Source organism: Necator americanus, chromosome III, assembly GCF_031761385.1.
Source record: "Necator americanus strain Aroian chromosome III, whole genome shotgun sequence".
Lineage (NCBI taxonomy): Eukaryota > Metazoa > Nematoda > Chromadorea > Rhabditida > Ancylostomatidae > Necator > Necator americanus.
In genome coordinates, this window is record NC_087373.1 from 25,666,082 (window position 1) to 25,678,347 (window position 12,266).

Sequence of the window (12,266 nt, forward strand, 5' to 3'; positions counted from 1 at the left end):
TGTTCGACTGCAATTCGGAATCGTTGGGATTTATGAACGCGCATGCGGGCTGTACATTGACCAAGTTAATCCTATTTGTGCTCTCAGAAAGTTTTGTACTGACTGCTCAACACTGGATTGATGAGGCGCTTGGTTAGCCTAGGGCTGTTTCGAATTACCGATCCTCCAGTCGCAACGAAAGCTCTTAATACAGTGCTACAACCGCTCTTAATAATACAAACCTGTTTAAAATATGCAGAAAGAAAACTAGTGGAGAGAGCAACAATCTTTTATTCGCAGTCGAAATCAGCACTGTTCAACCGCTTTGTTTACTCGAACGAATCATAAACAGAAAGCACTGGTGGACGGGTGACCATCCACGAGTGTGACTATCCCCCTTCCTCATCTCACAACTCGCAACTCGGCCAAGACTCGTATCTTTGCTTCCTCACCAAAAAAAAAATCACAGAGGGGAAATGCGCATTTCACCTTCTTATTCGAAACTCGCCAGCTTGGAGGAAGAGGGCACATCACACGGAGGGACGGGCGAAAAGAACTGCAACGGGAAACACAGTTGGTGGAGGGACGCGCTCTTGTTTCTGGAAGCTGTACCTTCCTCTTCTCTCCGTAACTTTAGCTTACATCGTTCGATACTAATGCTTAGCTTTTAGGGCCCCGACTGACTTCCTTATTTACTTCCACAAATGCGAGCGGATAAGTGCCAATGCCAAGTACGCTTCACCTTTGCCATGTAAGCATGTCATATTGAACAGCGACCCTCACCATACCGAGAAAAGAAACGATCTCGAATACTGGAAATAGGCGTAAAATGTCCTGCACCTTCTGAACCGCAAATCCGCACTCATACCGTAGGCCGAAAAGGTGATACTTGTGGGAAGTTGTTGTTTGTTCAAACGTTAGTAAAGCTATTTCTTATCGAATGCGCGGCCAAAATCGGAATGAGACGCTTCTTGGGCTTGCCTTTCAATCTTCCTGAATTTAAATGTAATGCGTTTCTGATGTTCTTTGCGCTTTCTTCTTGGTCGTAACATACTGAATTCATGTGTGCTATAGGTGCAATAGTTCTGGTTCTGTTGCAATAATGCTAGTATTCTAGAGCAGTCGCCCACATGGGCGTTGATAAAGATGACGCGAAGGAAACTCTTCTTCCCGTCAAGACTTCGGACATCAACATCGTAAAAGGTATGGAAGTTTTCTTTTTTTTTTTGTTGAACATTTATCTTATCTTTCTTTTCTGGTCATTTTGCTAGTCAGCTGACGTGATTTCTTCAAAATTCTTATGACCATTCCTTACATTTCATTTGTTAAGGATTGGTATCAGCTGCTTGGTATGTTCCGTACACTGTTCTTTTTGTATGTGATGAGCGACAGTACTTTTATTCGGTGTGTAGACATTTCTATGCGGTACAAAAAACATAAGGTGACACGGCATAATCGGTCATATAAGCAACACAGTTCACACTATCATTTGACCTTTTTCAATCTTAGTGCTCTAGAAGGAACTGGCCGCCGCGACTTGCTCTTCAAGGCGTATGTGATTGTAACAATGACTTGGTTGTGGACGGGTTACACCATTACAGTACGGTACACGAGAACCACTGTTCCAAAGGATGAGGTAAGTTGGCATTGTTTTGCTCCGTAAACGAAAACAACTATTTGTAGTAATGGTTAAAAGACCTGTTTACTGTTGAGGTACCATTGAATATCCTAAAATTTGTTCTACCCTTCAGAAATCGAAGCAAGCGTAATAAAAAAAAAAGCTTCCGGGTAAAGTGTAGTTGGGGGCACTCAACCCCGCTCTTATTTGTGGAAGCAGTATCTTCTACCTTCCTTTTTTCTCTTAGTTTCCCTAGCCTACATATCATAGATTCTCTAAGACTAATGCTTAGTTCCTAGTTCGACTTTCTTTGAATCTTGGCATCGTAGAGTTTGATTTTGTACTACTTTTTAAGCAGAACCAAGATTGTTATTGATCTTTATTCTGGCTGACGCTTTGGCGTCGTCGCTTTCTTCAGAGCCTGGAAAAATCAAAGACACGTGTAATCTACTCTCTCAAACGCTTCGTCATCCCACAAGATATGACTTAGCAAACAGATTAAAGCAGACCACCATAGCGCTAACCTTGATAGCCACAAAATCGTGATGTTAGCGGACCACCAGTTGTTAGAGTTGCGCCGCTAGTAGTAACTAGTAACAATGCCCCCGCCTTTGACCCCGTAGGTCAAAACCCGCAAAGGTCTTAATATGGCACCAGCTCATTGGTCATAGCGATGAATTCTTATTTACGATTCGTGATTGGACTTTTGACCGTGATATAAAACGCTTCCAATGTTTAAATATTCTCCACTTTATGACTTTTTTCGTTCAAAACACATCAATTCTGTGGCAGTATGTATTTAATTTCAGCTCTATGCCGCCACCACAGTTGTATTAATGGCTGAGACTGTCAAAGTCTGCATATCCCTTATAATGCTATATAAGGAGAATCATTTTAGAACCACAGAGTTCATGTTGGTTGGTTTCATATTCAGCATGCTTTGATCTATTTTTCTTTTGTTGTTGTGCTTTTTGCCTCTTTCAAACGTTTCATCACTGTCATTCTTTATCGTTTTGTTCATTCTGAAAACCATTATTATACATTTCTTTCCAGACTCTTCGAACGCATTACTTTGGTGCGCCAAAAGAGCTTCTCAAAATGAGTGTGCCGTCTGTTGCATATGCTCTTCAAAATAATCTCGATTTTGTAGCTCTTTCCAATCTGGATGCAGGATTATACCAGGCAAGCACGATACTTTTTGTATCGGTTGTTTTCGGAAAAAACCATAGTAGTCTTCAGTTTGCTGCGCCTTTGTCGTTGCGATTTATTTATTTAGGTGACAACGCAATTGAAAGTGTTCACCACGGCTATTTTTATGATGTTGTTTCTTGGCAGACGTTTCTCTGGGACAAGATGGGCTGCAATTCTGTTGTTATTTTTTGGTGTTGCAGCTGTGCAGGTTCGTCAACATGTTAGGGATAGCATAAAGTACATTTACTATTTGAAAGCTACAAAAAGAAAAAAAAGGGTCTTTCCGTGGACAGTCCAAAAATGAGGGGGATCCCTCCGCCAACCGTTCAAGAGTGAAGGGGCGGAGCACCGGCTCCGATTATCGCATGTGTGCGTACAGTCCACAAATACTGTCGTCGCTCTTTACATTCTCGAAATTGTTTGCCCATTGCACTTCAATTACTCAAATGATCTTATCTTTCTTAGCACGAAGATATTTCTTTTGAGCTCAACAGTGTCGGCGACACGTCCTCCGACAAGAAAGGAAGCTATTCTGTGGGCATAACAGCTGTCCTTTGCACTTGTGTGACTGCTGGATTTGCGGGTATCCATACTCTACATTAGCAATGTTTTTTTCTATCTTTTATCAAGTTATTTAAGGAGTATACTTTGAAATGATGTTGAAAGGAGGCGGCACCACACCATTCTGGGTTCGCAATTTGCAGATGTATAGTTGCGGCATAGTAAGAACATTTACGTTTGTTTTTCAGTGTACACCTAAAATAGCAACATTTTCGTTAATCCATTCATTTCAAGACTATTTTAGAAATTCATCTGTGCTGATTGTTAGAAATCTGGGTGATTTTCCTCTTGTTTTAGGTTAGTGCTTCTATTGGGTGCATGCTCTCTGAAGCGGAACTAGTTGCTCAGCGTGGCTTCTTCTACGGGTATGATGTCAAAGTTTGCGCGATTGTTGGTATGTATTCTTTTCTTCGTTATTTCTTTCAAACTCGGCTGCTATTCTTATTTTAAAAGTTTTTGCTTCGGTTGCAAACTATCCATTTGACTGAGATTTTTTTTTAAATCCTGTTCATGGTCGTAACCTTAACACTGAAGCTGATTACAACGCGCTTGGTTCACTATATTCCCAATATTGTTGCAGCTAAATGCAAAAACGTAGAAGATGCCAAACATATTCTATTTGCACTATAGGTCCCTAAAATCATCTACCGCACGAAAGTACGGTCCAAAACAGTCATTAAAACAAGTTATTGACTTAGAAATTGTAGGTGTTATATACGAATATTTGATATAAAGGAGAATTTACGTTTTGAAAGCCTTACTTCTAATCGCAATCCTTGGTGGAAATAAATGCTAAACATCTTCCAAAAGTGCAAGAGTTCGACCTTCCTTGAATCTTGGCATAGAGATTGCAACTTGTCGATAGTCAAATTGTAGTAAGAGCCAAGATTGTTAACAAACTTTATTACGGCTAACGTTTCGGCGTCGTCGCCTTCGTCAGAGCCTAGGTAGCCGCGTTGTCGTGATATTAGCGGACCTCCGCGTGATAAAAACGGAGCGACAGATGCTAAACACTTTACATTCTTCTCTACTTCTTGATGAAATTCTCGTGGAAATGGATTCGTTTCAGCTTTTCTGTCCTTTGGTGGTACATATATCTCGCTTGTGATGAAGTATCTCGATAATATACATAAGAGCTTTGCTTCGGCTGTTTCAATAGTTCTCGTCGTCGTCACTTCATACCTCATTTTTGATAATGTGTTCATAGGGACGTATTTCGTTGGTGGTACTGCTCTTGTTGTATTTGCTGTTTTGCTCTATAATTCTGTGCCTGAATGAGTACTCACTGCACAAATGTTCTCAGAATACTTTGTCTAATGATCTGCTTTTAATTAAAATGACCGTTTCTCAATGTCACCGTTTCATGTAGTTTATGGTGCATTGAAGGTGTTGTTCTTGTGTTTGTTACTTCTCTTTGTGTGCTCTACTATGTTCTTTCAAGGAAAGTTGACATAATGGTAAGGATCTATCCTGACGATTTACGACCATTTCACATTAAGGTTGCCAGATTCTACATTTTGATTTGCTTTTCACACACATCACGCTACACCACACTACACTGCATATATATATATATATATATATTTGTACATGCATACGCTCACCAAGCTATCGTCAATGCCTTGTGACGTGTAATCAAGAGAAACATGTTGCCCTTAGTCTAGTCTTGCATTGATATTCTTGCCTTTTTGACTCTGGTATTTGTTTCATGCTTAGCAACAGTTTTACGCCTACTTAAATAAATGAGTAAATTTGTCCGTCTACATTTAAAAAGTTTGAAAGGAGAAGATGAGGAAAGCTTTCTGTCTTGAAGTCTTTGCAAGCTGTTGAACAACATTAAGAAGTCGCGAATTGTGTGATATGTCTTGTACTGCGTAAAATTACAAAAACAAGGTGGGTCAAAGTTGGTCATTCAGATCGCATATATAATGCTGACTGCAAGGACATGCTTTCAACAGACACAACCAGACATCTAGGTACATTCCTTGGGATCAACCTCGCAAGGGTTATATAACTTGCTTTGTAATATGTCGCAACTTTTACAAATGTTGCATTAAGGTGTTGTCATCGAACACACAACCTGATAGGTAAAATGCGTAGCAGGAAGATGGTATCCCTGGAATTATTGCCACATCTGGAAGCACTGTTTGATGCAGTGCAAGTCGCACGCATCAGAAATCATCTCGTCATCAGCATAGAAAACTACACTATTTTTGGCCGTGATGGTAACGAGAAGAAAATAAAAGGGCGGGTGGTAGCTGTGAGAAGCGGTCTGAATAACTCGAAGGAGAAATTGTCAACAATGTAGTCTGTTATAGATATACCTCCATAGGACTGCGAGACCACAGAGAATACTGTATCTCATTAATGCCTACGCACCTATAGAAACCTTTGAGGCTATAACAAGGAGATAACTTCTATGATAGTCTCAAAAGTTTGATACTTAAGGCACACAACTGTTATCGTCAGCGATCGTTATCGGAATTGATGGAAATGCAAACATGGAACTCGAAGAGCAATCAGATGCACTTAGCGAATGGTAATAGCTCACAAAGCCATTTTCGGGCAACGGTAGTTGTCTGGATCGGAACCGAATGTCTTTAGGAGCTAAATATCTCATCATTGCTTCCACTTTTGATGAGAATTATCGTCTTTGTCGTTTCTGTGACAAGACTTGGAAGTCAGAAGATTAAGACCTGGTGGGGCGTCTTATTCAATTTGGAATACCTGCCAATTATCCTCAGCTAAACGGAACGGTTCCGAATATGAAGTTGAGGAAGTTCCGTTCCAATCAAAGTAACAGGTCCGGAACATGAGGGATCCACGAGGAAATTCCGTCGACAAGTGTCGATTATTATTGGAGTACGGACCAAGACAAATCTCTCTGACGTCGACTTCTTGATTATGTGTCTTCAGGATGCTGCAAAAAAAAAACACTCCCAGTTCCAATACCAAGAGGAGGTTTGCCCTCACATCTACAGCGCAAGATACATGTATAATTTGGTATGTGTCGCCAGAAGAAGAGTCTAAGGAGAGAGCTGCTTCATCAGCTTAAACAGAATCTCAAGAACGCATGCACGTCAAGAACGAATTAGTTAGAGAAATTGTGGAAAACAACGCGAGAGAAGTCCGTGCTCTACCAGGGCGGCACAGCGGCTAGACGAAGAGATGTTCACCATTGCTCAATTCTGGCTGTGGAACCGCTGTCAGTGAGGTGACCCTTTCGATTTGAAGGTAGCGTTTATCCGTTCTAGAATTTGTGTATGCCTAAGAACCGATATACATTTCGGTCAGCAAGGAGCCACTGACCAGGTCGGATGTTCTAGCCTTTGTCTAAGGAACTAGAACGTCTGGCAGGTATGGAGGCATTAGCGCGGAAAAAGACGAAACTTCTTCCCCAATCTGGAATATGTGAATTGACGAGGATTATTCACCCATTGTGGATGGACAAAAAGATCTGATTCGTGGATAGGCTAATGTAATTCTGTTCCATGAGAGGTTATTCGTAGGATATCGGTCATGCATGCAACGTACAGGATTTTGAAGCGGATCATCCTGAATCGACTTAATTATTATGGTCTTTTCGCGGTCTTCGCGCGTCTCTTCACGAGTCCAGCCAAGCTAAGCCGGCTTTTGTCCTAGTCGATCAACTATTGAGCACATGCTTGCTGTTAAGAGAGTGGTTGAAGTATGCCAGCACTATTCAAAGTCTATGCAGTTAGTTTTTTGGCTTTGAAGCCAATTTCGACTCTCCTCATCGGAGAAAAATTTCGCGCTGATGAGATTTTAGGAACCTTCAATTAACCGAGGCAATTAACCGAGGCATCACCCCACGAATCTGAGGTGGTGCAGATTTCAGGTGGAGTATTCGTATATACGGGATGGGAGACTACGGAGAGGGAGGTGATTCCGTCCATTTCTTGTTGATTGCCGTAAAAAACGGCCCGGAAGAGCGCGCCGCACAACGCGCTCCAACGAACCTCTTGTACAAAATGGCGCGCCAAAACGAATGAAGCCGTATCTTCTGGGCCGTTTTTTTACGCAATTAGGAAGAAATGGACGGAATCACCCGCCTCTCCGTAGTCTCCCATCCTGTATACGAATACTCCACCTGAAATCTGCACCACCTCAGATTCGTGGGGTGATGCCTTTAACCGAGCCTGCGAACAATTTCTGCGGCTCGAAAATCAGCCGGATGTACATATTTCAACATTCACATCTAAAATTGTAATAGGAATTGTTCGGCGAAAACCTCTTTGTTCATCATTGCAGTCAATCATGCAATGCGAAGAACAGCGGAGGCGCTGTGGTGTCATAGTAGATCCTTTAATACTGTATCGACGATCTACCAATAATCTCTTTAAAAGCGTCGAAAGAATCTGGCGTGGTACGGGTTTCAGGAGGTAATCCCTATACGGGGTCGTAGATTGTGAGGAAGAAGGATTCCTTTCATCTCTCTCTCTTTGTATCAGTGTGAACGGACGACCCCGGAATGCTGTTTCTTACGACGTCCTCTATTGCAGCGCGCCAATCTTGCGCAATCCCGCCTACGATTCATCGGAAACCCATTCGGACGAATTGCACCCGGAGCGGAGCGCAAGGGTTGCGCATTGCAACAGAAGCCGTGGTAAAAAAGAGGGTTCTGGGGTCGTCCGTTTACATTGACGCAGGAAGATATGAACGGAATCACCCTCTTCCCCACAATGTACGACCCCGTAGAGGCATTACCCGCCTGAAACCCGTACCACCATAGATTCGTGGGCTTTAAGCCGCGCTAAACTGCAATTTGTCAACATCAAATCGGAAGCTACTACAGCCTGTAGATTACGACATCGCGTTGATAAACGTAGGGAGAATATGTGGCGTTGGCTCTCTCCGAGACCCTCCTTGCAGGGAAGTTCGTTAAGTTCCTAACTAACGACTTGAATCGAAGAACAACTGGAGTAGGAAACAAACAACGGACTGAATTCGTGAGAGAGCTCTTTCGGCATTCAACTCCTTAACGAAGTATCTGTGGCTTATCACCATCGCCGACCAAGTCATCAGCTGCGAATCTAACTATGTGCTATTCCTTTTATGGTGGATGGTGACTTGGGCGGACACTCTACGACGACCGAGCAAAGCTCAATTACAGAAGCTAGACCGCTTGAACAGGAAGCTGCTTGAGCGGCTTATCGGCTATACTCGGAGCTCTACTCTACTTAGCACGTACTTCCCATAATATGAATCACCAGGTTGTCTATGTGTACTGTGCGTACACGCATAGAACACACGAGCGCAAATACTAAAATTTGAGTTAGTCAAACTTACGATCAGCAATCCTACTTCACATATCAGAACGAGATATGGACTATACGAACTAGGTACAAACATATGAAACAACATATGAAAGGCCAAGAACCTCGACCTGGATAGCTGAATTAAGCACTAGAAGACCGTTGAGACGTTTTCATAGTTTTGTATGCAATGAAGAGTAAGGAAGCGATGCAGCGAAAAACGAGAAGAAGGTACTTACGTGCAAACTCTCCGTCGGTTTGCAAGCTTATAATCGGGTCAAAACGACATGTTGCACGAGTGGTCGCGCTGGAGCAACGACCGCTTGCAGACGACCTGCAAGCGGTCCGCTTGGCAATTTGCCAAATTTTGCAAAGTGACGTCACCCAAATCATTGCTGCTGGAATTTCTTGTTTGTTTTCTTTTTTTTTGCTTTTCTTTCTGATTTTTTCGTCTTTCATCTTTCTTTTTTCGTATCTATGTGTTGTTTGCTGCATTAGTTTTGTTATAGAGATCTGTATTGCAACTGTATTGTTTTTAAGCTATTGTGTTGCTTTTGTCCATGCATTTATTTTCATTTTAATATTTTTTGTTTGTGAGCTTTACTAACATCATAGATAAATTTTGAGTAGATGCTTGGAAAAGGGAAAATGAGAGGGGTAGAAGAATATCGGATTCCTGTGATCGCTGAGCTGAGTGTCCTTAGGTCCTCTTTCACTACCTCAGTCCAGAATTCCGTTTTCGGCCAGGTGGCTTCTTCGAGCTCGAACCCGACAAACTCCTCAGAACTCGCTGAACAAGGCGATCTGCCGGTCTCCTTAATACATAACCAGAGAAGCGGAAACGATTTACTCTAGCCACTTTCGATGGCGGTACAAGATGTTGATATCTTCCACGTGTACACCGGTATACCACATCAATTTCTGCGCTTGCCGGTTCAGTAAGGTCTTGAAGTGATTCCTCCAAATTGGAAGGGTTGCTTCATCGACAGCCACTCGATTGGCAGTGTCAAGGAGAGGAGAACGTCTTCTCATTTTGCCGCCACAGTTTTCGTAATGCATAGACTTCCGCGGATTCTTGTCCTCTCACTGCCTTTTCAAACTCCTTCGCCCTTCACGTTACCATTGCTGCGGGCGACACGTAATGAATTGTGCGTGGGTTTTGTTTACGCAGATACAAAGGCAAACTTCTCCCGCATTAGAACTCAACTCTACTTGAGTTGAGGTTGAAACAGCGTGTCAATCTTGATGCTGCGACCTCTGAACGAGTAGATGGCGTTGGTGTGTAGGTCACAAGTATGAGCGTGATTGCTCTTAATTCCTCTCAATAATCCAGAAAGTGAGCGTGAAAAACACCTGTGTGATACCGTGTTCGCAGCGATACAACGCGCTACAGGAAAGAACGAAGGCAACTCCATCGTCCTTCCGCGTCTGCAATCGACTAATGCAAATCAAATGAACTGCAGAAGCTATCCACTCGCACAATGGATTGCCCCCTTCCCCCTCTTTCACCTGTAAAAAGTTGCTTTGTTTGGGAAAGAAGAACAAACGGAGCAAATAGACACCCGTATTTCTGGATCTGCGACGAGAATAAAGCGTGATCTTTCTCATACAAGTGAATAACACTCCCACCCTGTCTACCCAACATCGAAAACTTGGTTGTATCATCTTTAATGAAGTGATCAGATATGCACCACCGAGAGTACTTCCTCATATCGTGGCTGAAGATTTGGAAGCAGAACTAACCTTTCCAGCAAGCTTCGGTCCTCAAAATACAGCAGGCAAGAGCTTCAAAGCTGCACAGGAGAAGTAACGAAAGATATTTGAGAAATTTTGAGGAAAAAGAAGGAGAAAGATTATGCTTTTGATTCAGCAGTGAAACCGACTATTCCTCCTTTTTTTGACGGATTCTGCCACCAGTCTCTGAGTTGCTTGCACCAATGAGGATGCAATGCGGAAGCTGTTGTGAGATAACATGTTCAATGCCTACTACTTACATCAATTTCCAAGGATCTCTTACTTCTTGTAAAACCAAGCGTCGGATCGAATGCTGCCCAATTTCGATGAATTCCGTGGGAAAAAAATCACAGCCGAGCCAGCGAAACACTATCTTAAGCAAAAAAGGATGTGTTGCTGACGTTCTAAAAATGCTAACTACACCAGTGCGATAGGAGAATCGCCTAGGATTCCAGTTCTTGATAAACGTCTTCCTTCAGATCTTATTTTTATTTCGTACTTTTGAAGGTCTCCAAGTTTTATTGTACACCAACTTGCAGAACTACATGTAAAACATTAGGAGGTTTACAGTCGACCGAATTTGGGGGTCTTATCGTTGTTGGAGTTGGCGTCCTCGTCAACACGAATATGGCAAAGAAAATCGATTCTTTCGAACAACTTACGACCCGAATCGGACGTCTGCGGATGAGGATATGTAGTCCAACCCCAGCTTTCTTGGTCGCTTACGCTCCAACATCAAGCTACGAAGAAGAAGTCGAAGCTTTCTATATGGAGAAGTTCTACCGAGAAGATCATACCTTCTACAAGGTCATAATTGGCGATTTCAACGCCAAAGTTGGCCCAAGAAGAACGCCGGAGAAACTTCACATCGGGACCCACGGCCTACAATGAAATGACCAGGGGGGAGGCTCTCCGAGTTCATCATGACGACTAAGACCATCTATGAGAACTCGCAATTCCAGAAGCCCTCCCCTCCACGCTGGAGGTGGGAGTCACCCAGTGGATGGTTAAAGGATAAAGGATAAAGTTTCTGGCTTTAATCAATCCGCTTGGTATGCGCCCCCACGTTCACTTCAATTCAGAATCGTTTGAGGTTAACGAACGTGTATCTGGCCTATACAATGACTTGCGGTGGCTAGCCGATGTGTCAAGTCAGTGTTTTTCATCCTCCCAGACAAGTCTGGTACCAATTTATCGACCCCGGAGGGATGAAAGGCTTGGTGAGCACTAGGGCGGATTTGAACCTCCGATCGATTGTGCAGTAAGCGGAACCTCTAACCGCTACACTACACGCATCTCTTCTATGCACAAATAGTATACAAGGAACAAAAAACACTAATAAAAACCGGAAAGAAAGAGTAGCAAGTAGCACATACAGTACGTTACTGGATACAAGCGAAGAAACCTTTAATTACTTGTTTGCCTAAGGAATCTGTTAACAGCTTTGGGAGTTATCGTGTGTGAAAATAGTTTTTCAACAATATAGCGGAATCGCGAACCAACAAAATCGTAGAGAAACTCACCGAGTGAACGTCGATTGAAACTATTAGGTAGATGCGTAAGAAATGGTTTTTTTTATAATTGCAACTAGCGCATTAAAAAAAGAGTTTAGCGTTATGCCTTTACCGTACTACTTGAAAGGGTCTCTACAAGAAGGTGTTTTTGGGTTTCTGTGCTTGTTTGATTCCTGTTAATTTTCAGACGAATATTTCAATGTTGACGTGGCCAAGCGTCAGTCTAGCCTATTCACGTTTCTATATGAAAGTGCCTGTAAATACCATGTAGCTGGATAGTGGAAGTGTAGAAAGGCTTCTTGAACGTCAAATTTCGCTGCATTTTCGCGAATCTTCTACTTCGATAATCCGATCGAAGTTTCTTTGTTGCAAGATGCTGAGATTCTGCTTCTG

The 12,266-nt window shown here is 42.6% G+C and overlaps 2 protein-coding genes across 3 annotated transcripts; one reads left to right on the top strand and one right to left on the bottom strand.

The window, feature by feature from the left end:
- Positions 1 to 683: 683 nt before the first annotated feature.
- Positions 684 to 11,250, top strand: RB195_010912 (uncharacterized protein; the record flags this gene model as incomplete). Of its 2 annotated transcripts, XM_064192108.1 has the most annotated exons (10): positions 684 to 730; positions 1,097 to 1,182; positions 1,497 to 1,615; positions 2,407 to 2,514; positions 2,651 to 2,779; positions 2,874 to 2,996; positions 3,275 to 3,371; positions 3,428 to 3,510; positions 3,647 to 3,743; positions 4,419 to 4,627. In XM_064192108.1, 10 exons carry the CDS (start codon positions 684 to 686, stop codon positions 4,625 to 4,627), a joined length of 1,098 nt encoding a protein of 365 aa, XP_064049691.1. The 2 variants fall into 2 exon arrangements, with proteins under 2 accessions (XP_064049691.1, XP_064049692.1); XM_064192109.1 differs by lacking the exons at positions 684 to 730; positions 2,407 to 2,514; positions 2,651 to 2,779; ... (2 more) ...; positions 3,647 to 3,743; positions 4,419 to 4,627 and adding exons at positions 5,798 to 5,888; positions 6,266 to 6,404 and having other exon boundaries at positions 1,110 to 1,182.
- Positions 9,341 to 10,040, bottom strand: RB195_010913 (uncharacterized protein; the record flags this gene model as incomplete). The annotated part of the gene is made up of 2 exons (XM_064192110.1): positions 9,341 to 9,583; positions 9,990 to 10,040. The coding sequence occupies 2 exons, from the start codon at positions 10,038 to 10,040 to the stop codon at positions 9,341 to 9,343; spliced, it is 294 nt and encodes a 97-aa protein (XP_064049693.1).
- Positions 11,251 to 12,266: the final 1,016 nt, after the last annotated feature.